General features: G+C 39.2%; 1 protein-coding gene across 1 annotated transcript in view; it reads left to right on the forward strand.

Annotated features, from left to right (window-relative positions):
- Positions 1-27,406, forward strand: part of LOC147683948 (maltase-glucoamylase-like) — a 588,456-nt gene that overhangs the window by 343,069 nt on the left and 217,981 nt on the right. Inside the window, exons 45-48 of the mRNA XM_086944339.1 lie at positions 2,923-3,011; positions 3,607-3,656; positions 9,465-9,635; positions 16,318-16,464. Of these exons, the coding sequence (XP_086800465.1) occupies positions 2,923-3,011; positions 3,607-3,656; positions 9,465-9,635; positions 16,318-16,464 (457 nt within the window). The remainder of the gene's footprint in view (positions 1-2,922; positions 3,012-3,606; positions 3,657-9,464; positions 9,636-16,317; positions 16,465-27,406) is intronic.

Here is a 27,406-nt window from a genome sequence, read left to right on the forward strand (position 1 = left end):
TTCCATCATGTTGAAATAATGATCCTTCCATCGTTGAAGGGCAGTTGACGCATGTACCACATTTGTGGTGGCCTTTTATAGGTGGTAAACCAACATATTCTCTCAATGTGGGGTTGGGTGCTTTTGGTACCATCGCTCGTACTATCTGATTGGCAATGCTCTTATCCTTTTTAAATGCAAAAAGGGGTTTGTCGTTGAATTGCGGGTCTAGTTCTTTTAATAAATGCCAATTTTAATGGATAGTCTTTTTGAGCCAGTTTGATTAAGGACAGTAAGTAGAGACACAGACAATTCTAGACTGTCTTTCACGTTCTTTCTAAAAGGGGCATATCTAAAATAGTTATATTAAATCCAATGTTACCAGCTAATGCGGTTTATCATTACTTTTCCGATTATATTAAATGTGACAGAGCTACTCCTTCTTAATCAGGAATTACAGCTTAAAGGTGTAATAAGGAATTCCCACTGTTGACCTATGATAGGGAGAGTCCTCATAGCAGTGCAAAATGCATGTAGGTGTTTTTCCTAGTAGGACATGTAAAACTTAAAAGTACATGCTCTACCTTTTTACACACATATCACTACTTAGGCATACCTTAGAGATAACCTATATGTAATAAAAGGGGATTTTAAGGCTTGGCAAGGGGGTTTTAATGCCAAGTCGACATGGCAGTGCAAACTGCACTCACAGGCTCTGCAGTTGCAGGCCTGAGACATGTTTTGATAGCATTTAATTTAATTTACAGATTTGTAGTGTACTCTTCTAGAGACGTGCGGATAAATAAAATATACCAATTGTGGATAAGTCAATGAAACGATGTTCAGGGAAAAGTCACATGCACTTTAGCACTGGTTAGCAGTGGTAAAGTACTCAGAGTTCTAAGGTCAACAAAAAGAATACAGCAAAAAGTGGAAGTAAGCAGGAACATTTTTTGGAGAAGACCTCCCTAAAGCTGTCAAGTCTAAGATTGAAAAAATATGTACACATACAATATAAAAAATAAAGTCAATCTTCAGCAGCTCTCTCTCTTCTTAAACTTTTAGTGCAATGCAGACATTGGACAATGAGTAAGCCAACAAGTATCCAAATGTAAACTTTTTGAAAACTATGTTAACTTTTGAAAGTAAGTTTTAATCTTCTTTATCACATAGGCACTCATTATGAAAAACTTGGATAATTGTGATATGTGCTGCAATTCCTGTTGCAATTATAGATTTTGTGATAAACATTAGGAAATGAAATCTGTTGATATTTATCAGGGAAAATGCCTAGCCTTTACCAGAACATGAGAATTTTGGTACAGTAAGCAAATGTTCTTGAAAAAGTTGTAATTGACTGTTTTGTTTGCAGCAGATAAATTCTGACTTGCAGGGTCGCAACATTTACCAGTTACTGGGGTGCTCGTAATGAAGGACACAGCCTCAATCTTATACAAGGACTTAAAACCACAACAAATATGGTGGTTATTCTTGAGTTTTCATAAATCAGTTATAACAATCAATTTACCCTAATACCTAAAGTGGAACAACAATAAATAAAATGCCACCAACAAACTGCCCTTTTGCTTATTTAATGACAAATGTTCGCATCAGACACCACAGCCACCTTACTATTCTGGTATCGAAAGTGTAAGAAATCTCTTTAAGCAAAAGCTAGAACCGTTTAATGCTTCAACCATTCATGTTGCAGAATCTAAAAACAAAAGCATTAGTCACATCGCTCATTATCGTTTTTTGGTAGTTTAGGGAAGCAAGGGACAGATATACAAAGCTTTTTTGCAGTTGCAAATGGCCCGATACGCAGAAAACTATTTTGTATTTTTGAAGCCCTGTTTGCTATTTAGTAACCAATTACCAAATTTGCATATTGGGCTTGCGATTCGGTGTTAGGAAGGGTGTGTTTAGGGTGTCCCTTCCTAATATTAAATTGCAGTGGTATGTGTGAATGTTTTGTGTTTGAAATGAGGTTGCAACACGTTGCCGCCACGAAAAGGCATACGGTGGATCTAAGCTTCAGGGTAGACTGGGCTAGAGAGATAGGTGAGTTACCCACATTCATCATACCAAAAAATTGATATGTTGTAGCATTTCCAAATATATACACACTTACCAGGCAACCGGGGAGGGCACAGATCTCACATAACACTAACTGTGCCTCACTTGCTCAAGTCATCTAGAGGCCTCATGCTGACTTCTGATTGACAATACCTACATCTACCACTTTTTGATGTACTTGCCAACATGGGGATCATTTGTCATTTGTATTAGTTTCTTTTCTTCCCGATTATGTTGGTAAATTATTAAAGTTTTGCCATAATTCCTTTGAGGTTGGTTGACTGTTACAAAACAAGGTGAGGTATATCAGGGAATGCATTTCACATGCATTCATTTTGCTGAGGAATGGAGTGGATATCACTTACAGGTGTTCATAGAGTATCTAATTAGGGGTTGTATGCTATAGGCATAAGTACAAACCCAGAATTAGAGTCATTCAACTTCACAAGCCACCCAGGATACATCACGTGTAATATGGACCCCAGGGGGCAACAACCAGATCTTTGGGATGTTGGGTACATGCTATCTCTGTTAATGGGAACTAATGTCAATTATTTCTATTTACCGAAATAGTGATGGTGGCTCAATAGAAATATGTCCTGTCTCTTAAATTTACATTTGTACGAATGAGCGTAGAAAAGTAAATGTCACTTGGATTTCAGGCATTTCTTGACATGCAGCTGCTTTCATGGAGTTATGTCTATGTGTATCCCACTACTCAGATTTAGGTTACTGAGCAGATCCTAAAAATATCAAAATGCATAATTTCTGTGACATTTATCTGAAGAACGCAAACAACCTTCCATTGTATAACAGCAAAGAAGTGTCTAAAGTACAATTGCTTTCTATTTTATTTTGTCTCTGTAGCCGAAGCAAACCATTGTCTCTGCTCATTGCCCTGGATGAAATTGGGTCCGCCAAAGGACAGCTTTTCTGGGATGATGGTGAAAGCATTGGTAAGTGTAATATATCATGGTCATTTCAATCATATTCTCTGCTTTCCCTAGAAAAGCAATTGATTTCTTTTTTAATTGTCAAGTTCATTCTGTTTCAGCTGTGTTAACATTGCTATGTTTAAACAGCAATGATGACAACAAATTTGTTAGCATGAATGTTTCATAAAGCACTCCAAACATTTCTCAGTGATTTTACTTAACACTGGAAGGTATGTCTAAGCATGGGTCATACAGTTCATAACTTCATAGGGATCAAGCTCAAAATCACTGAGGAAGCAAAAGAAGGCTGAAACATGTCTGAGTTTGCACGTGTTCCCATATAGAGGGAGATTGGCCTAGGTATTGAGGCTGGATTGTCCCTTTTTGAGTGGAACTGAAACTGATTTGCATATATAATTCGTCCTTTTCTGTAGTTTGAATTGTGTGCCAAAAAGGGAGTCTGGGTCCCAGAAGAATAAGCAGTGGCTCAGCATAATTCAAGCTTTCCAAACGTTAGTTTTTGATTTACTCATGCTTCATGATAACTAATGCTGTGCCATGACAACATGCTTAGGAATGTCTACTAATTTTCATTCCATGATTCTCTCGATAACAGATACATATGAAGCTGGGATGTACACTTTAGCCATATTTTCTGTAAGCCAGGTATGTGAAAAATGTTTCTTTCCTTAAATTACTACTATCAGTGTCATCCTTCAGTTTCTGTGCAAGGATTTCCATTGCTAGATATTTAATTATTGCAGAGGACTTACCAAGACAGAAACACAACAGCATGACTACTTTTATATTCACTACCCCTTTAACCAAGAAACCCCAAACATATAGTCCATTTTCTTCTTTCTCAAATAATACTTCATAATATTAACCTTTCAATTTCCTTAGTGTTGTGGCAGAGTGAAAGTCACATGGAGGGTAAAAAGACCATTAGTTCAATGAATTGTTTCAAGCATTTGCTAAAACTTTATTTGAACGGTTGCTTCAATTATAAATTATAAAGCTTGTCACTATAGTCTATCAGGTCCTCAGTGGAGAAGATACTGTTCTTCTAAACTAGAGTTGTATTCTGTACCTTCTTGACTGATCACCAAGAACAATTCATATACCAGTACTTTTACAGCTTGACGCATCGTACAATATTTTCTCAAGTCACACGGGAGTTGTCGAGATTCAGTGCCCTCCACAAAATCTGGTGGACCATAGATAGCTCACTGTGCCTGTGAGCACCTTATTTGTGACTAAATGCAATAAACATGATTGGTTTTGTAATCCAAGGAGAAAGTACAGCACTAGCAAAAGCTGGGGCAGACGCATGTGTGAATGCTGAGGCTACCTCTTCTTTCAAAATATGTCCACTGAGAGCAATCGTACTGATTAGTCCCAATGACAGGGTGAGACTTATCTGGACAAGAGTAATCAGAGTTGAATAGAGCCTATGGTTTATTATCAGACATAAAGAATTGGGTCAAGCAATGGTGTGTAACTGTACCAGTGACTGAAAAACAAATAGAATGCAAGTGTGCATCAGTGTCGATGGTAATAATTGGCAACATATAGCTAGAAATAGGATTATTTCTAGCTATATGTTGCCAATTATTACCATCGACACTGATGCACACTTGCATTCTATTTGTTTTTCAGTCACTGGTACAGTTACACACCATTGCTTGACCTGGTCTGCTTTGTTGTATGTTTCATAGTTTGAGTAGGGGTATTAGCAGACAGGTCGGTAAATATGCCCCTTGACCCTCCACACACATTTTTGTTTTTGTTGTATAAAGAATTGGGACCAGATAGGGCAAAATGTCGAATGATTATTCTTTTTTATGATTTATATCCCAAGACTATGCATCTTGAATTTAACATGCCTTGCCCACAATCTGAAAAATGTTAGATTCATGAATGAATAAAAACAGAATCTACAGAAATGGCTTTTAAACACAACCTACCAAATGTTAATGTTTTGATGATAACCCCTGATTGAAACCCTTAAACTTGCTTGCAGTGTTAGATCCTTGAGTACATTTTAGTGTGCAGACGCATTTCAGTCCCCCCTAAAAGTTGACTTTCAAAATGTATTATTAGCAATTGTACAATTTTTTGAGTATTCACAGACCTTTTTATGTGTAGAGACTCTGTACTAAAAACATTGCTATTAGTAAAATTACACTAATAAATTGTGAATACCAAAAACATAGTAAACTTACACAAAGCTGTAAGTTTACGTTTATGAATCAGGTCCAACATTACTCGAAATGTGGGGATTAGCTATAAGCAACTGGAAGCCTCCATATGTTATAGTTAGAGTAGGTAAATTAACATAGAAACAAGCTTACATTTTATAAATTGAAACGGAGTTAAGAAAACATGTTGGCATGTTGAAATGAGCTACAATGTACAGTTTTATATAGTTATTGATAAAATAAAACATGCCTTAATTTCTTTACTGCATTATTTTACTAGTTTTCAATATAAAGTGATTTTGGCAAAATAGTTTTGTCATGATGACTACATTCTTAAAATTCAGGATTTGGGTTCTGGGGTCAATTGAGTCATGTAGTGAATAATTGCAAGTGGTACATAAAATACGATTTAAAAGATTTTTTTTTTAAAACAGGAGCAGTTTAATCATTTCATTTCATATCATCAAGACTGGTTATTACATTAATTTTGCACAAGAAAAAAACATTATCACATAAAATCAGGAAAACACTTTAGTTATCCCCCTTCCCAAGCAAATCGAATGCTCTTATTTAATTTCAATTAGATCCAAAACAGCCTTATATGTTATGTGTGAGACATTCAGTACAGGAATTTCCTTATATCTGTAGGTACCCCGGCTCTTTTTGGATTCTTAGTTTGACAAAGGCGTTGACGCGTTTCGGTGGTTTAGACCATTAGATGTGGTGCCACCTTGTTCAGGACTGTTTCTTATGGGGTTACTTCTTTATATTGATATGGTAAATTCTTTTCCAGATCTATTAATATCTTTATGAGGCGTAAGGTCCACCCGACTCTCGTGGTAGGGATGGTATTCCCAGGATTAAAACTATTTCCCTTTTATATGGCAATGATGCGGAATTAGAATTCTTCCTTTGGCCAAAGGCGACTGTTCCTATCTTCCTCCTCCTCACTGTGCCCCTTCTTCTCGATCAGACCAGATCGAGAAGAAGGGGCGCAGTGAGGAGGTCGCGAGACGAAAGATATCGTGCATGACCAATATCATTGGAGCAAGAATAAAATGAAGTACACAAAATATATCAGTTTCGAATCCGCTGCTCTACAATACCGTGCCAGAGAATATAAGCTCAACAACACGAGACATACGGGGTGAAACAAAATGAGTTCCCCTACTCAGCACCATCTTCACTCGAATGTTGTATAAATAATGTGCATTGAAGTGACAAAGCCATACTTAATGAAACAAGAAGAGTTCATCCAGTGGCCTTTTCAATATTTGAATGTATTCCAGTGAACTTCTACATTTCTACATATCACAATGCTCAGTCCTCTTTTTCCCTCTGGTGATCTTCAATCTTTACCTGGAGTACCTTTTGCCTTTCCAGCAGACAAGTATATCAAGATGCACTCATTTGCAAATGATAAACAGTTCTACAGGAGAAGTGTGGCTCAATGGTTAGAGCGGCAGACCCTGATGCAGAGGTCTAGCCCGGGACCAGGGTTCAATTCCCCGCCTCGGCAGGTCTTGGGCTCAAAAATTCCACAGACCTGATAATTTCTCGCCTCGGTGCCTATTCTAATCATGGAGTCCCACTCTGCAACTCTGGGCAATAGCTTGCTTAATCTCCACAACGGCCCCCACAACCCTAAGGATGCCTGGCCTTCACCCTGGGGGTGCCCAGGAGTGGACGCCTCACAGGGAAAGCCAGGACGGGTTCCACAGCGGTATTCGTACAAGCACCTTGAGACCCTTGCGGGTGAGTAGTGCGCTTTACAAGTATCAATTTACAATTTTTTTACATGACACTGGTATCCCTACATAATGTTGATGGCCTAAAGTACTAGCTTGTTACCACCCAAGCCTGGATGGTAACTCCTATCTCAAATGCGTCCCAGAAAAAATGAAATTCATCCTCAAAACGCATTACCAGCAACAGCCAACTGACCCACAATGCAATGCCAATCCACATCTGCATTAACTTTCAGGCCCACATAGCTCAACATCCAAAAATTGCATGGACCATCGTTTTCTGCTCTAGAAAAGGAAGACCTGTTTCCACAGAAAAATACCTCTTGACTTTATTAAATTTCACACAGTGCACAAAATATGATAGATGTCTGAAAGTGTAACAGGATCACTTGCTCTCAAATCAATAACCATGTGTTGTCCTTTTGGCTTTTTAAACTTATATTGAACTTATATTCAATGATTAATCAGATACTAATCATTCAATATACAGACTCTCACTTCTTAGCTTCCTAGACTACCTCATTGAATCAACAGGTACCAGGGCAACTGCATTCCAACACTGAGATCCAGGGAATTCAGTGAGGAGAAAACAGAAAGGATAAAGAAAGGTAGCAAGAATTGGTTCACTATGCCTTGATAATCTGGAATGAGACATCAATCCATAACCAACAAGAGCCCACCCTCCTCCTCCTCTTCTGCAATAAATACCATCTTAATAGATTTATATAGAGCATCACTCTCCACTCTCAACTACCTAAAAATCATTTCTCCAATGCCCATGACCAATTGATCACCTGTTTGTCCACTCTAGTGGGTTTTGAACTTTATGAATTGTATAAATTAACACATACATATTTTATTTATTGTGCTGAAGAAGGTAGTTCAGCGGAAGGAGTATATCTCTTTTCTAATCTTTCAAATTCTGTAGAATAACATTTGCTTGCTCTCTTTACAATTTAAATAGATTCAGTAATAGGTCCACTAGACAATGGAGAGAGCATTCTATCTCATATCAGACATGGTGAGGGTCAACATGTATCGAAAATGACCAAGATGATGGACCAGGTTGTGGCTCCACATTCTCACATTTTTCTCTCCAGTGGTCTGAGTCACAAGTGGATCCCTCTGGTTCATACTATATATGTTTATTTCTGTATGGTTTGCATTGGTATATACTGCCATGAATACAGCCAATTTCTTGATTATCGAGGACCTGACAGGTCTGCAGATACTTGTGAGTTAAATTAAGGGCACATCAATTGTAACTAACTGAGGTATCATAGAGAAATCTGTATACCCAACATAAAAAGGCTGGCCTCAATTTAAGATGATACTTTTTCAGTTGAAGAATACCACTGCTGTCTTTATGAGGTTTGTAAGTCAGTTCCCAACTTCTAAAGGGGCATGAGAACTACATGCCGGGCTGAGCACTAGTTCAAGGGATTCATGATGGAGCTCCAACTCTACCATAATTTACAGGACCACTACATGTGAATGGTTTACAAGGGGAGACATTGAAGACATGAGAGAGATCTGCTGTATAGCTCCCATTATAAGAATAGCAAAACATTGTACTTATTGGAAAATGTGAGTGCGCCCTATGCACCAATAATTTAGGATGGGCTAGGTGCACTTATGAATGTCCTACTAGTTTTCTCATTTATTAACCTACACCAAGTAGCCCTCTAAATGTCAGAACAAGCACAGCCATAAAAGAAAAAGTACAATTATTACTTTTTTGATAAGATAAACCCACCTTTGAGGAACAGTGGAACAATTCATTGGTAAATCCAATCTTTTGGCTGAATCTGTGATCCGAGGACATCCTACTAGGATCAAGAGAGATAGTTTCATCATTGACTCCTAGAAACAGAGTTGTCTTGATTACTTGTTGACATCCTGTTTCTCCGTAGGGAATTAGAAGGTCCAGTTGACATGGAATCTGTGATGGCATCAAATGTTGAAAGCGTATCTTTCTAATTGAAAAATCTAAGTCATCATGTGTGCTACTTATAGACTGTGTGCACTTTTAATTTGTTTACTGGAGCTTCGATGGTATCATTGTTTGGTTTCCTTGTAAAGAACTCCTCACCCACTTTTGTCTGAGACTTCCTTGCTGCCCAGGTCAATCTATCAAAGTCAATCACAAGTAAAATGAGTATTAGTGTTGCAGGCATATTTACAGGTACAAATAATACTTTCTGAAACTTAGGAATACAACACATTTAATTTGCAGTACATTTGTATTAGAATTAAATGATTCACTTTGTTAAAACCATAAGAAAGCATTATGATGACTAGTAAAGCTATTTCACATGACTTTGAGACAGATAGTATCCCAAATACTGTCCAGAACCAGACTGAAGATGAAACGATGAATCACAGGTTGAATATTTTTGTTTAAGTTTGTTAAGTTTGTTCGGTTGAAAATGATGGCAAAAGATACATTTATTATTATAATGTTTATTACAAAAATGTTTCTTAAGATTATCATGTTGTTAACTTACTTTTACTTATTTTTCCAGAATCGTTTAACAATTACGTATCCAACTTTAGGATACACGGATCCAAATAACCTAAAATTTGAACAAATTAAAATATTTGGAGCATCTGATCCCATCACCAATGTCATTGTAAAGAAAGGTGAATCAGTTGAATCACCACCACCTATGGTTGAATATGATTCCTCTAATCAGGTAAATATTGAGCATATGTGTAAGTTTCTGTCACATTGATAATATTAAGAAGAAAATACCTTCCCTGTGTATAACAATCTTGTTTTGGAAGTTAATCTAAAAGTCCATCCTTCTCCATTAATGTTTACCACCAATAGCACAATATTATAATGTAATCTTTGCATCTTTTGGATTGTTTTCGGGTTTACCTTAGTTAGGCAGTTGTTGCTACCATTAGGGATAACTCCAATCAAGTGGCTTATAGTAACCCATCAATCACCTGCTCTTTTAAAACCAGGTGGCAGCACTGCCATCTGGTTTTAACAATCTTTGGTAAAAAGGTATGCTAACCATGAGTTAGCAGTGGGGTCTCATGACTCTCTCAGACCTAAATCTTCTTTTTACTTGGGCTCACAGTGATCCCATTGATTAGACCCATGTCTAACAGGCTGGTGAGACCTTCTAGGGATAGCATGAACTTTGGGGGGGGGGGGGGGGGTATGCTTGTTTAATTTCAGAGCATGTCTTGGAGGCCTCTTTCTGTCTTCAATAAAATTAATTTCCATCTAGCCCCAATTTATTTAGAATGTATGCCTGCGCAAGAATGCCCTTAAAATTGGGTAAATGAGGTTTTCACTGTCACTCCTGGTTGCTCCTTATGAAATAGTTGAAAAACAAATGGCATGCCCCTAGCGTACAACTATTGCAGTTTAAAATTATAGAGGAGGCCCGACATTGCCTTTAAAGTTGTTCATGGGGGGAAAAGAATATGCACAGCTATTGACTTCCATGCTGGAGAGAATTTGGTATGAAGCTTGTGTGTAGTGCCAGTTTACCACAGGCCATTGCCAGTAGTGCAGTAAGGGTGTCATTGGGTTTAGCTCAACAATAAAATCTGCCATGTTTGGCCTCATGCCCTGATTTTGTTGTCAACGATAGCCACTAATAGGCATGAAGAGGTACTCTCAGTGCACTGGGCACAGTTGCAGATCCTACATTGCTTATAGATACACCCCTGGCTTTTGCCACTTTCAATCAAAATGTCAATTTTAGCTCGGACTACTTCAAAAAACCTGAAATTCTATGTTATGTGAAAATGCAAAATATTCAATGGGTATTCATTTGTAAAAGGCCTTTCCATTTGGAAAGTTTAGAAAGTAACATGACAATCTGTACAAGCAACTAGAAAGTCAGTTCATGTAATCAAAAACATTACCAATTTTACTTTTGAACATACTCGTCATGCATATGGACAAATTCAAGAGTTAAAGTTCAAAGATATTTGAAGTAAAATGGCAATATTTAAGCTGTGCTCAATTTGGTGTACCATTATATTTATTTAAAAAACACATTCTGTTCTGGATTTTTAAAGAATATTCCCAAAAGAAAGTTGGAAAACGTCATTAACGGTAACAACACTTAGCTGAAGGAGACCGACTTGAAAATATTGCCAAGGACAGCTACATTGCCATTCAAAGCAAACAGAACCCAGGGTTAATTAATCTAGAGGAGAGTTGATTAGCTCCACAGGAAAGGGTATACAACCTTTGCTTGAGATTCTACTTAAAATTTAAATGAGTGCTACTAGTCGTGCAGTAGATGTGCTGACTCAGAAGTGGCTGCAGGTGTCTAGTTTCTTTTTGACTTAAAGGAAAGACTAAACTGGACAAATAGTTTCCTGCGATTTTGTACGCTGGTCACGCTCTTACAAAGGAAATGGATATGGAGTTTGGGGCTGAAGTAAAGCAAATCCTCAGGATTTCTGTTCAGCTCTCTTTGCATTAACAGTGGAAGGGTGACCAGAATTTAGGAGATCCCATAATTTGAAGTATTGGTTTGAGTTTAGAAACCACCAATCTACACCTTGTCAAGCTAAGTTCTACTACTGATCCCTGAGCCTTCCATTTAGGAAATTAGATTTTGACAACTTACCATCATACCACTCCTTATCCTTGATACATACACCACACTCCCACAACTTAAAATCTGCCAGATAGCATAATCTAGCTATTCCCAAACCACCCTGTGTCCATTCTCCTTTCAGAAATGTCTGACTAATGTAACAACCACAATTGGCACATGCTTCCTAAAAACAATAGGCTACCTCTGCCCCACTTCAATGTAATCATTTATTTAATGCAAAGACAACTTTTATTCAAAACCCTGAACAGATGTTATCAAACAGCCAAACCACACAAAAGATTATATACACATATATTGATCTATATATTTATTTATTTATCTATGGTTTGTGGATTTAGCAAATTAGGGCTAGATGTAGGTAAATAGGATATACCGATTCTAAAATCCGGATTTTACCGATTCGGTATTTAAGAATCGGTAAATCCTATGTAGGTAATAATTCAGTAAAAATTACCGAATCTTTAAGATTCGATAATTGCCATTCATTCCTATGGGCCTGGAGTCCCATAGGAATGAATGTCAATTACCGAATCGGTAAATACCGATTCTGTAAAATTGGGAAAAAGTCAAGGGTGGCAGGGTGTCACTTTGACACCCTGTTGCACCCGTGATTAGTGCTTGTGTGCACATGTGGCACACATACGTGCCCTAAGGACAAGTATGTCTGTCACATGGCACAAGGTGTAAATGCACATATTTGCATTTACATAGGAATTCGTTATTTACCACCAACTAATATCGGGCCTAGCAAAAAAAGTGACATTCTTAAAAATCGCTTAGCCTTAGTTTTGCTTTCTCCAAGATTAATTGTCTCCATAGAAAATTGCCTGCGAAAAAGAGGATTGCTCTAGGTCTACCCTCTTGGGACCCGCTCTGCCCTCTCCTAATTGTGAGGGGGAAGCGATGCGCCCTCTGGATTTCGACCTCCCACTGCCAAGAAGATAGCTCCGGAAAGGCAACTTTCAATAAGTAAACAACAAACATTCTAACATCTTGCCCTTCTAGCCCTTTCCGACACAACCAATAGTCTAATTTTGTTACGTCGTTGCCAGTTTTCATAGTCTTCCATCTTCCATTGTACATCCTCCGTAACTTTCTGCTGTTCCTGTTTAAAGGAATGGAAGCTATTGAAACCACCCTCTAGCTTCCCTGTCCTTCCTTCTACTTAGGTGACCCTTTCAGCGACCTCGTCATAAAGTTTGTTCATCTTTCTTAGGGTATTCTGTATCTTTTTTGACCCCTGCCTTGCCCTCCGGCTTTCAACCCTGGCCTCACTTTGCATAGATTTGAGGGTACTGAATAACAGATCCTATGAGACTGGTTGGGGTGACAAATGGGGTGAGCCCTGCCCCCCAGGTAGGAGCGGAACACCGTCCTTGTCTTGATAGGTTGGTGAAGTGGCTGAGTAGTCCCACAATAGTTTTTTGGAGGGGTTGGCGGGACTGGCTGAGGGATTGGGTTTCCTCCTGGACCTATGTTTTTTTGCGTACATTTTGGAGCTTTGGAACTGCTCCCTGAATCAGTGGACTCTCCTGTGCTCCCCTCATCTGTGCCCAGTGATTCTGAATCTTCATTGGCTGAGTAAAAGCGGTCTGGCGAGCAAGCCCCCCCACCGGTCCCCTTCTCACAGCGTCTTTCTAGGATCGCTTCTTGCTGTAGGGCCTTCAAAGCCGGATCACTCCCCCAAGAGCTCATTGTGACACCTCCGCCATGATTCCCCTCTGCCCTGTTGGTATCCCCTGGGTTCTGCCTGCGGGGGGAGCATAGTTTTCATTAGAGATACCCAGAATGTCTCCAATCCGGTCACCACCTCCACCCTGCACAGAAATACTCACTGTAGAACTCACAGTGACCATGTCTTCGTTGAATCCTGGCGCTCCTTGTGGCAGGCCCTCGATTGGGGTAATGATCACTGTAAAGGCCTCTGATCCGCTCTCTAGTCCTTGCACCAGCTTCTGATCCGGCTTCCGACCCGAAGCCAGTGCCTGCCCCCGTTGCCTAGTAACCGGTGCGCTGGCATCCTCGAGGATGCTCTGCGGGATGGAATCCTTCTCCCCGATCCTCCTGCGACTGATTACAGCATCGTAATTCTCCGCAGGTTTGAAGGCAAAACTCTCTACCACGGAGGGCTGCCGCATAGCATTCTCCTTTGTCTTGGTCTTATTTTGTGTAATACGAGCGGGGACACTCTCACGGGGGGCGCCAAGGTTAGTCCACCTTTGTTGCTAGCCCGTGTATAACCGGCTTTCTTCGGCTTGGTGCTTTTGATGATGCTAGTTGTACTACCACGCTGGGCAGCAGAGCCAAAAACCAATTTAAGCTCAATCTTAGGCTCAATCTTGTCTTTGCCAGCGAGGTCTTTATCTTTATCTTTGTCCTTCTGTGCTGCCAGATCTTTGCATCGTTCGCTTTATTTGTATGAGGCGGCATGCTAATAAATCCTTTGTAAGCAAACGCGATGAGAGCTGAAACTCTTCAGCGGACTCGGAGGAACGTTGTTTTGATATACCAGCCGGTATACTGCTGCCACGATAGGACGTCCGAGCCACTGGGGTTGCTGCTTTTGAGCTCCCAAAAACCTGATCTCATCGCAGGGTAGAGATGCAGGGTCCGACCATCAAACAGCGGAAGGGAGGAGGAGTGAGATGCGACTACTCACTACACTCCATCAGCGGCCATCTTGCTTTTTGCATATTTAAAATTACATACCACAGTTAAAAAATAGGTGGCAGAACTAATAAGAATACTAACAGCTAAAATAAATCTACTACTATGTATTAAATTAATGAATTAAAATCAATATGTATAACAACTACATTAAAATAAACTGAATGAAATAAAACAATATTCTTAAAATTAAGATTTTATACATAAAATAGTTTATCTTTAACTTCATTTTTCTCTTATTCAATATTTTTGTAGTGATATATGTTCATGTAACACTGTTTTTTAAAATCAAAATTTGTACCATTCATCACTACCACAAGGTGTTCTGGCAATTGCACATTTGGAATAATGAGGGGCCTTCAGTCTAAAACAGCTGTGCTAGTGTCCATCATTTGATTTCAGCATTTAGGATGCAATATGTAGCGCATGCCTGCATTTCGTCTTGATCCAGTAGTGCTTTATTTTCTCTCCATTGAACCAGAATGTGTACCCATTTTCTGGCTAGCACCTGAAATACATATCTCTTTGTGTGCAAGTATACAAATACATGATTATTTTCCAATCAGAAATACATGTGAGAAAATTTTGGAACCCAAATCTGCAGGCTTTTCTTAAACTTCAGCATATTACATACCTTCATTCCAGAGTGAAGTCATAGATCTTCTTTTGCATATTACCCGCAACAATTTTAGTAAAATTAGCTTCTTATATTTATTAAACCCGTGAGAATTACATTGTTAAAAAAATGTAGACTTAAGAGATACATATCAGTTAGTAATTCATTAGATCGAGCATACCCAATTGGTACCGACCAAGCTTAGACACATGGATAATGTTTTGCCATTTTTTCGTATTCATGAACATTTTTTTCTATAAATGAAGAACTTAACATCAAAAACTACAAAATTCTTAGAATTCTATCAACAATTTTTAGAGCCCTGAACCTTTCCTAGAATTAAGAATAGATTCACCAGCACTTGAGTAAAGCTGAGGTACTCTTGCAACCAAATCTTAGAGAGTGTCCCCCAGGTACCGTAAAATCTTCCTGCAGTGTTAGGATAAAATAGGGGCATATTACCAAGGGGGGCGATAGGCAATTATCACGGATTTAGCGGCCGTTTTAGGCCGCTACGCAGCGATAATTCTATCACCCTATTAGCAAGCTGTCGCTTCTTCAGGGCTCTAAATTTTACAGTTGCTTCAGGCATCAAATGCGTATTCCAAACGTAAATTAAATTATCGATCTGCACTGTCTTCTAATTCCAAATTGACACTAGCAGATCCTGTTCGGTTTTTCAATCCTCAATCATCATTCACCAGTCGCTTTTGTCTCTGAGCCCTGAAGAAGTCGAGGTATTATATTGTACACGACGAAACACGTGTTGGCTGTTGTAATTAACTTTAGACATCTGAGGAAATACGAAGAAAAACAAAGAAATAAACAACAAAGACTAAACATTTTGGAACTCTGATTACTGAAATTGACCCTGTGAGATTGAAAAGACAAATCTCACTCTTCAAGATAAGAGACACTTGCCAGATATTTGTTTGTGTTACATACAGGAATTGCTTAAGTGTGCTCAGAGGTTATTGTACACCTTCTCCTGATGGCTCTGGTTCAACATGTGCACTAGCACTATCTGTATTACTGAAGGGAGCGCACTATCGTCTGCAGTCTCTTCTGTAATACCATTGTGCTCTAGGCCATTTAAACCGGGCGCACTCGTCTGTTGCGCTCCAGGGGTCGATGTTGTACTTTCCCTCAGAATACATCTAGCGCTATTCAACATATCTATCCAATAAATCATAATGCAAATTAAAATATACATTGGTTCTTTGCTGCCTCTAGAAAACGTGCTAATATTTAACATTCCATATTAAAATATGCAGAACTACTTTGCTGCCCTTGGAACCCATGTTTATCGGCAGAAAGAAATTTGTTAGCTAGTACGATAATCTCTAACATTATGAAAATTTTTTATGTATAAATACGTCAGTGTTTTTAATGCTTTTTTAAAATCTGTGTGATCATGTTACAAACATCAGTCACCCATAATTTGCCTCTCCTACTTGATGTTCAGCCTCTGTGCTCAAAGTGCTCTTTTTTCTGCAGGTGGCTCACATAAAAGGTCTAAAGCTGGCCCTTGGAGTGGCTTACACTGTGGAGTGGACAGTTGCATTAGATGCCGAAAGATTTGATTGCTATCCCGAAGAAAATGCCAACCAAGAGAAATGTGAAGCTCGGAACTGCATCTGGAAGGTGATTATGCAGTGGATTGAAGCGTTTTCTTAGCTCTTGAACTAAATCATGGTTTTTTATTTGTGTCCTAAAAAAGCCGTTCTGCGATTGGTAATTTGGATGAAAGAAATCTTAATATACTAATAACTGAATATGGGCCCAACCTGCAATTACATTTAAAACCAGATTAACAGACAATGTATCCAAATTCTTGTGAATAGTAAGAGGAATTCCATAGTATGGAGAAAAAAATTCAACAATATTTTTTATTTCATTTAAACGTTTTATGAAAGGTTCAAGGAAATGTTTTATTTTACTTTACTTACGCCGTTTTACTTGTAGAGTTCATGTGATTTATAAATAGAAAAAATTTTACTAAGAGAAAATAGCCATAAAATACATCCATCTTAAAATATAAAACAATTTAGGGGCAATTGAAGCATTACAGCATAAAAAATGAAAAGGCAACATTTCCATACACTGCCGCAGCTTTAAACGTGTGCAGAAAATGAAATTTTTCTTAGCTAGACTTACATATCTCCAGCATCAATATCATGACTGCATATTTGATTTTTTTATTTTGAGTTTTTTTACACTGATGATCAGCTGTTTCGAAACTGACATTACACATACAAGAGCAAAACAACTCGGGTTTAATCTGCATCCAGGCCCCAGTGCAGTGAAATAAAGAAAAGCGCTCAACATTGTAAAAAAACAGGGTCCAGCTCTGAATCCAGTATGGATAAAAGCTCAAAAAATGTGCTTTCCATGTACTCCTGCTCATCATCAAGTAATTTGTCTTCTTAATAAAGACATTGCAGATAATGCATAACAATAGAATTTTAATAATATATGTAGATGAATCAGATTTTTTTAAATGAGACAGCAGCCGCTTCAGTTTCTAGGTTGTATTACGTCATCAACATCATCATCGTCATCAAACCTTTATTTTGCAATAAGCCTTAAAAGCACATAACCACCAATGCAATGAAAATTACATAAAATCAATAAATTACAGTACAATAATAGGGTAAAAAATATTGAATCTCATTTCAGCAGTACAATGTTCAAAATATAATCAATGGCTCACTGTACTACAAGTTTTGTTTGCCTAAGTCTCCACATATATAGCAGACACTGTGAGACTGCAAACACTATGTGTTGGCTGAAATCACTTCTCAGGATCTTAATCACTACTCTGTAATCATGAATACCCAGGAGCTGGCAAATTGAGAGTATTCATTTGTATATATATCCCAAATAAAAAGAACAAACAAAAAGAACACGTTCATTAGTTTCCAGTGGTGGCGCCTCCGCTTAGGCGGAGGAGTGTCGCCCCACTGCTCTTAGAGCAGTGAAAGAGGTAAAAAAAAATATGAAAACCACTTACATTATTATCATTTTATTTTTGGTTGCTGCGGAGCTAAGTTAGGGCGGGGCTGGTGGCTCAGGATTCAGAATGAAGAGTGGATGTGGTATTGGTTATATATGTAGTGTTGTGCGCGTGTATGTCTCGTGTGTGTGTGGCGCGTGTATGTGTGTGGCGCGTGTATGTGTATGCACGTGTGGAATGTGTGGAATGTATCCTTGGAAGAATGTAGTGGGAGGGAGTCAGTTGCTGAAGGGGAAGGTGGAGGATGCAGTTGTGTTTGTGTCGCTGTATTACCTATTACTTGATGGAATAAAGAAGAAACGAAGAACCATGATTGCCTACGAGTCATCATACTTACAATATATGGCGACGAGCGGGATTTTGCAGCGGCATTGAACACAAATTTACCGAATTTTTTTTTTCGTTTGAATTAATTTCCTCTTCATTTTTCAAATTGCTACTTTTCAATTGAATTTTATCATATTACAACGACGAGATCTTCTAATGGACTTCTGAGCGGCAAATTGGTATGTTTAAGGAACTTTTACCTTCAGCAACGTTTATTTGCTTATGGTGCATCTTTCAAGTGGACTCGCGAGTGGATGGTGCATGAACGTTCTGCGCGTGTGGATCGTTGCAGCTTAAGCGGAAACATTCTCTTGACTTTCCGTAGCTGATTGTTTACCATTACGCAGCATCGTCATCACGCGGCATCGTCATCACGTATAACAACATAACGTGGCGGCCATCTTGAATACATTTTCAGTATCCTAGCAACGAGCACTCCGTGCTCAACATCATTCTGAGTGCCGATTTCAACGCTGAACATATAAATTAAATGCGTTTTCAACGCTAGTGATGTCAATTGCATGCTGATTTCAACGCCAGTAATACCAATTCAGTACCGTCTTCTACATTGATGGTATCAACGCTCAGAGTCCATGTAAATTTTTGGAATATATATTAATTTACTTTATTTAAAAAAAAAAATATTTTACAAACTTGGGTGAACAATTTGCCCAAAAAGGAATATTAACTGTTAATACTATTTGAACTTTGGTGAACTTTTTGCGCAAGGTACTTACAAGGATACATTTTTTTTGTCATTTCTAGTTGCTGTTTTAACTGTATACATTAATTCAAATGTCTTCAATTCATCCACCACCATTCTTTTTAGCAGAGTCTGGTGAACCTCCCATTGTATGGGATTTATGGCTTGACATGTTTGAAGCTTATGTTGAAGTTTTAGCTGAAGAAGAATCTTCTCAAGAAAGAAAGGTGTCTTTGCTTAAACATAGATTCGGTGCAGTAGGGTTAAGGGAGTTCAAAAATGTACCTAAAATTGAAAATGCTGGTGACATGGGTGTTTACCAATGTGCTGTTAAACAAATGCAGGAGAGATTTGGAAGGAAAATTAATGTTGTTATGGAGAGGTTTAAGTTTTATTCGAGAGCTCAAAAAATTGATGAGTCAATTGATCAATATGTTTCAGCCTTGAGGGGTTTAGCTGTTACGTGTGAATTTGAAAGTATGACGTATGACCAGGTTTTGCGTGATCAGATTCTTATGAAGACCAAATCTAAAAAGATTCAGGAAAAGTTATGGTCATCAGGGAGTACTTCATTGAAAAATGCTATTGAAGTAGCTAGAGGTGTAGAGATTTCGGACCAATGTATTCGCGAGGTCAGAAATGAGAAAAATGATTCTGATTCTACTTCGGTTAACGTGATAAATAAGGGTGACAAATCTAAATTCAAGAATGATAGTAAGTCAACTAATTATTCGTCTTATCCTAATAAGAAGAGTAATGAAAAGAGTTTTGAGAAAGGTAATGTGCTGAAAAAGTTTGCATGTTTTAGGTGTGGATCTTCTACACATCTAGCAAACTATAAGTGGTGTCCTGCTCTTGATAAAATATGCACTAATTATAAAAAAAGGACATTTTACTAGAGTGTGTCGCAACTTTAAAGCTAAGGTCAATTTTCTACAAGATGATGAGCAAGATGACATTAATTGTGTCCAATTTGATAACCAAGACAATACTTTTCACGTAGTAGGTGAAATATGCAGTGTACAGGATGAGTCAGTTAAAGGGACGAGTAAGGTTAGAAAGTTACCATCATGTTTTGTCAACATTGATGGCCTAGAAGTAAAAGTTATGGTAGACTCTTGTGCGTGGTATACCATTATGGGCATGGACCTGTTCAAATCTCTTTGGCCCAACAGGTCATTATTGGGACCTGATGTACATCCTGGAAGTTACACTGGGCACAAAATACCTTTGGAAGGGTTTATACTAGCCAAAATAAGTTTTGGACACAATTCGTGTCAAGTCAAAATTTATGTGGCTAACAAAGGTGCAACTATTTTGGGATGGCCACATATATTTGATTTAGGTATGAAAATTGATCCTAGGTTGGATTGTCCTGTTTACTCTATTCAGAATGAGTGTGTTGAGAGAGATAGTTACTCAAATCTCCAGGAAAAATTTCCCGATGTATTCTCTAATGGGATTGGTAAAATGATTGGCTTCAAGCACAGAATCATATTAAGAGAAGGTGCATGTCCTGTTCGGCAAAAACTTAGGAACGTACATATTAGTTATAGAGAAAAATTGGGTGAAATACTTAAAAAATGATGCAAGGATGGTATTGTGGAACCAGTTGAAAGTTCAGATTGGGTTTCGCCAGTCGTGATTTCGCTTAAATCTAATGGCGATTTGCGTTTGTGTGTCGACCTAAGATGTTTAAATGAAGCTTTTTGGGTTGACACATTTCCTCTTCCAAATTTGCAGGAGCTTACATCTTCTGTTGGTGGATCTTCTTGGTTTTTCAAGATAGATTTGACGAGTGCATATCACCAAATTGTGTTAGAGGATGATTCTAAACACTGCACTGCCTTCATTACCACAGAAGGAATGTTTAGGTATAAACGTATGCCATTTGGCCTTGCAAGTGCATCTGCGGTTTTTCAAAGAGAAATGTGCAGGGTCCTACAAGGCATTAAAAATGCTAAAGTGTTTCAGGATGACATTTTAATATATGGGAAGAACAAGGAATGTCATGACAAAAGTTTATATGCGGTTCTAGATGCATTAAGGAATAGTGGATTGACTATTAAAAATGAAAAATGTGTGTTTGGGAAATCCGAAGTAGAGTATTTAGGACATGTCATATCCAAAGATGGTATTCGACCTACGGTTAGTCATGTTTATGCTATTTTAGCTGTTCCTGAACCTACAAGTAGAGAACATGATGTCATTTCTGGGACTAACAGAATTTTACTCACGTTTCATTGAAAATTATGCCTCAAAGGTTAAACCCTTGAGATCACTGCTAAAAAGAGGTGTAATATTTACATGGGGTGACCAACAAAAAACATGTTTTGAGAAAGTGAAGAAAGAGATAGTTACGACACAATGTCTGAAACCTTTCTTGCCAACTGCTGAATGTATTTTATCTGTGGATGCGTCTGGGTATGGAATTGGTGCTGTGTTTTCTCAACATGTCAAATCTGAAAAATGGGTAGTGGCGTATGCTTCACGCACATTAACAAAAGCGGAACAAAATTATTCCGTAATAGAAAAAGAATTGTTGGCTGCTTCATGGGCGGCTGAGAGATTCAGGATGTATGTGTGGGGGAGGAAGTTCAAAATTTGTACTGATCATAAACCATTGGTGAACATCTTAAGGCCTGAAGGTGGGAAGAATTTAACTCCAAGGTTGGCTCGTTTAGCCTCAAAGCTGCAAATGTTCAGTTTTGACATAGAATATATTCCGGGTAAAGACAACGTAGTTGCGGATGGCTTGTCAAGGCTACCTAATGTGGATTTGACAGATGTCAAAACAAATACTGATTGGGAGATAGCGTTTACCACTAAGGATGTATTTCTTATAGGTGATAAGGATACTGATAGTAGTGTATCTGAGGCATCTTGGATGAGTGAGATGGATAAAGATGTGGTTTTGAAAGAAGTTAAACGCTTTATAGTTGAGGGTTGGCCAAGAGAATCCAACTTACGTGGTGAGTGTGCTGCGTTTTCAAAGATCAAAGATGAATTGTGTATTGTTAATGATATTGTCTTAAGGGGTGACAGAATTGTGCCTCCAGTTGGTTTAAGGAAGAATATTGCTGAGAAAAGTCATTCGGGACATGGTGGTATGTCCAGCTGAAAAAAGAAGAGTCAAGGAGTGGTTTTGGTGGCCAGGTGTTGATTCCATGGTGGATCGATTAGTAAGGGATTGCAAAGTTTGTGGTACTAGTGATAAAGTGGCAAAGCCATTAAGTGTGCCTTTAACCATGGTGGAGTTACCTGACTATCCGTGGCAAAAAGTGGCTATTGATTTCATGGGGCCATTTTCAGCCTTATCGTCTATGGATTGTTATGCCATCGTACTAGTTGATTACTATTCGAAATGGCCCAAGGTGAGAATGGTGAGTGGGATGACTACAGATGTGGTTATTGAGTTTTTAGAGAACGTGTTTTCAAGGAAAGGAGTACCAGAAGTTTTGGTTTCAGATAATGGTCCCGAGTTTGTGTCACAGAAGATGGAAGAGTTCTTAGTGGTGATGGGCATCTAGCACATCAAATCATCACTATATCACCCGGAAGGTAACCGTCAAGTTGAGCGCTTCAACAGGGTGGTTAAGGATGTGATCGAATTGGCATTGAGTACAGGTTTACCTTGGAGGAAAGCTCTACAAGAAAGATTGACCGCATATCTTGTGACTCCGCATTCTGCTACAGGGAAGACACCCTTTGAAATTTTGAGAGGTAGGAAACCATTTACTGGATTGGTTCCTTGGTGGTTGAGGAAAAGAAATGATAAAATGCAGTGTAATGAGAAGGATATTGATGAACAAGTCAGATCTGAAGTCAAAACGTATCAAGATCGCAATCAGCAGTATCATGGTAACAAACATGCTTGGCCTTTGGTTAAGATTGGTCAGATGGTTAGGGTGAAGAATCCTAGAAAAGTGTTGAAAGGTGAAAGTGTGTGGTCCAGACCCTTGAGAGTAATGAAGGTGTTTGGTAGCGCTGTAGAATTGGAAGATGGTAAGAGGTGGAATTTTCGGCAATTGAGTTTTTGCAATGAGAGGAGTGGTGTGGTAGGTGCACGATCTGGTAGTGTTGATGATGGGACGTGTAGTGGTTATATGTTAGGTGATGATTTTGGTCTAGTAAAGGAGTTGGCGTTACCTAGCAGTACGGGTAGTTGTAGTACTAGTCGTGATACGGGAAATGGTGTTAGAGATGTTGTTGATGTTGGATCATCTCGTACCAATGTTGGTGTTGAAGGTGAGATTCTTCGCCGTGGTGACAGAATAAGGAAGATGCCTGTCCGGTTTTCTGATTTCAAATTAGGGTAATTCTTTTTGCGGTGACTTAAGCTTTTGAGGAGGAGGGTGTGTGGTATTGGTTATATATGTAGTGTTGTGCGCGTGTATGTCTCGTGTGTGTGTGGCGCGTGTATGTGTGTGGCGCGTGTATGTGTATGCACGTGTGGAATGTGTGGAATGTATGCTTGGAAGAATGTAGTGGGAGGGAGTCAGTTGCTGAAGGGGAAGGTGGAGGATGCAGTTGTGTTCGTGTCGCTGTATTACCTATTACTTGATGGAATAAAGAAGAAACGAAGAACCATGATTGCCTACGAGTCATCATACTTACAATAGTGGACAAGTGCACAAGACTGCTTGGCTGACTGTTTTGGCCCGGCCAAGCAGTAATAATAAACCGGTATTTGTAAAGTGTGAACTGATCACCTCGAAGGGTCTCTAGGCACTGCGGGCTGTCAGGGAGATTAAGCAAGCTATTGCCCAGAGTCACATGGTGGTGGGCTGAGCTGCCGTCGGCGCTGGGGATCGAACTGTGACCCCCTTGATGCGAGTCAGCCTCCCTTGCCGCTTCACCACACCTCTTTTTCGCACTTTGCATATTCTCCACCAGGCTGTAATGGAAAGCCTGGTGGGGATATGCACAGGCTCACAGTTCCGATTTGAGAGCTGATCTACGACGCTCAGACCAATCACAATGCTGCATTGCAGCGCTGTGATTGGCTCAGATTAGCAGGTGTGCCCGGGGGCTTCCTGCTTCTTCTTCTGGACCAGACTGGAGAAGAGAAGCAGAGACGGAGAGGCAGCGGAAATGGTGCATTTTCTTTTTCAATATTTTCAAGCCCCGTACCGCCCACCGTCATCCCCATCCTGCCACCCCTGTTACCTCCCAGCCACCACTGATAGTTTCAGTAGTCCTAGTACAAAAGGGACACAACCCTTCAGACTACCTGGGTGGATGCTGCAATTGGTGAAAAACGGAAGAAAGTGGCAAGATCCTGGGGCAACATTTTTAAATAAAGTTTTTTTTTGGAATAGGTTGCATCGAAGGTATGTTATTACTTTCTTATCAGGTGTACTTTAAAATTAATGATACCATGACCCTTGTAATGATAGAACAGGATTGAATAGTTTAGAAAAATCGGCAGAAAATGACATTGGGGGTGCACAAAAACTAATTTTAGATATCCTACTCTCCATTCTCTATATTGTTTCCAAATTCTAGAGGTAGTTGTAGCCATGAATGGGAGAGTAAGGATTGTTATAGCAATTGGAGTATATATACCAATTAGAAGGATTCACTGCGTTGAGAAGGGTTTTAATTAATTCAGATTTGATTAGGCTACGTTGCTTATCCATGCCATTGTTGAAAAGTGTCTTGAGTGCCTAGCTCTTTCCGTCAAGTTGCAAAAACATGCCGTAGCTTTCTTATCTCTACTGTATATTGAAAAGGATCTCACCATTATGTACCTTAACGTTTCAATGAAATATGGTACATTTTATTCTACAACCATACATTGTTGTAATGCTTCAAATATAGCTTGACTCCATTCTACGAACATTTGGAATTGACTGCTCCATGCAGAGTATTTCATGGTTCTAGGAATCTCATTGTTTGGCTTTTTAAAGATGTTTTCTACCTATTGTTCGGTTCTCAACCAGGGCGTATTTCTTGTTTATTGATACACATAATGTTGCTATTTCTTTTAATAAATATCTATCCATTGTCATATAACACATACATTATTTTAAAATGTAATTCTGAACTTTATGACAATACTTTGGTATTTAGACTGCTGTGCTCAGCTTTCCTTGTGCCAGGACACCATTGTGGTAATTCCGCATGTTACAATACATCGCAACATAACATAATTCTGTCTCATTGTAATGAATTATTAATATCTTCACTGATTTCAGGTCATGCCTTACCACAATATGTTGTCATTTGGTTTTACACTGAAACTTTTAACGTAAACTATACTAAATTAATGATTTGCTGTTGTTTTTTTAAAAATATTTATCATACAATGTCTCTTACCCTGCAAACTCAGTATGATTTTTTTCTCCAACCAGAAGCATTTGCAGATGGACTGACAAAGCTACCACATGTGCACATGCAAACACATTTGCATGTGCAAAAGAAATGTAGCTTACCACCCCTTCAGATAGCTTGCCAAGATTCTGGACACTTTGGGCTGGGACTTTCATAGCAGTGGTACAACACTTGCACAATTCATACTGATCCCTTTTTGACAATGAACATGTATTCAATCTATAACCTGCTAATCACAGGCGTCCCCCAAGTTTATATAAATCTACTGCCCATGTACTTCATTTCAGACTGTGCAGGTTTTTTGTTTTCTCCTGAAGTTAATCCAGACTGAACCATAGCTACTTCCATTTATGGGAATTTTAATGCACTGGGCCTTCAATATTTTGTTAATGACCCTACTCATGAAACAGACTACTTACTTTACCTTGTATTTTCGAAATTACATAGCATACTTGTTCAGCTTGTGGATCCTTTGAGTGGGTCTGATCATGTTGCTATTTCAATCTCAATAAAAGATCCTAAGTTGCTAGATAAACCGCAGATCCCAGGGAAATTTCTAAACGTTGGACTAAATTTAATGCCATAGCTTTTTAGCTGGGTCTTAAGAACTCCATACCCATGTTAGAGGGATCCATTAATTCTCGCATGAAGGCTATAGATCACTGGATACACTCTAATTTGGATAAAGTACTTCCACTTCAACCAGAAAGAAAAGTTGACCCTTGCCCTCATGACTCCTGGATGACAAACCCTGTTCTTGATTTAAAGAAAAAAGTGTAAATGATTGGGCTGTGTGTGACACAAGCAGTATTCTGTGAATGATGAAATTAGGCTGAAGGAGGCCTCCAGACAATATCATAGAGCTTGCAGGTCTGCACATGCCGCTTACTACTTGACAAAAATATCTTCTGCTAGTAATGCCGCCATACAAATCTTTCATACTGTTAAATTCTTATCTGACCCTGCAAGCATTTCACCATGCGGCTGTGCCCCATGCTCTCCTAAAAGGAATGCAATGAAATGGCTGAATTCTTTTGCATGAAGATTGCCACTATACTTTTGATAACTCTGCCACTCGTCCTAATACTGCCACTGTAACGGTGGAATATAAAGAGAGCATGACCTCCTTTCAGCCTCTGGCGATCATTACCTTCAAGGCTCTGTTGAATATCTTCAAGCCCGGTTCTCCTACCAACCTTGTGCTACCAGATAAGTTATATCTGTTAGGCACAACTGTAACTTCTATTTTCATTAATCTGATAAATACCTGTTTATCGTATGGTACATCCCTAGGGCATTTGCAGAAACCACAGTTGATGGACAGAATGCAGAACAATGTCATAAATTCACCCCAGAACAAAAATCTGGGCCTAAATCCATTGTTTTTTTGCACTCCACACCACCCCAGTTTAGACACGGCCATATGCAAATCAGTCTGACCAATCCAGTGGTGTGGAGTGCATGGGACTCACGTCTGAGCATACCCATCCCACTCGGGGTGACAATTGCAAAAACCACAGTTGATGGACAGCATGCAGAACAATGTCATACATTCACCCCAGTACAGAGATCTGGGCCTAAATCCATCGTTTTTTTGCACTCCACACCACCCGAGTTCAGACATGGCCATATGCAAATTAGTCTGACCCTGTGCCTCATGGGAACAGTCCAGCCCGAACTGCCAAGCCATGCCTTTCCTGGACCGGAAACAAGCTTCCAAGGACTGTTTTCTGGCATTCCAGCCGTATTCAGCCCGGCTTGCTTGAATCCAGTGGTGTGGAGTGAATGGGACTTACGTCTGAGCATACCCATCCCACTCGGGGTGACAATTGCAAAAACCACAGTTGATGGACAGAATGCAGAACAATGTCATACATTCACCCCAGTACAGAGATCGTGGCCTAAATCCATCGTTTGTTTGCACTCCACACCACCCCAGTTCAGACATGGCCATATGCAAATCAGTCTGACCCTGTGCCTCATGGTAACAGTCCAGCCCGAACTGCCAAGCCATGCCTTCCCTGGACCGGAAACAAGCTTCCGAGGACCGGTTTCTGGCATTCCAGCCGTCTTCAGCCCGGCTTGCTTGAATCCAGTGGCAAAGTGAGCAAGGGACTCACGTCTGAGCATACCCTGCCAACTTATGGCGAACAAAGAAAAACCAAAGGAAATGATGGACGGACCGTTGACGATACAAGCACTCA

The sequence above is a fragment of the Lissotriton vulgaris genome, chromosome 11 (genome assembly GCF_964263255.1).
Source record: "Lissotriton vulgaris chromosome 11, aLisVul1.2, whole genome shotgun sequence".
NCBI lineage: Eukaryota > Metazoa > Chordata > Amphibia > Caudata > Salamandridae > Lissotriton > Lissotriton vulgaris.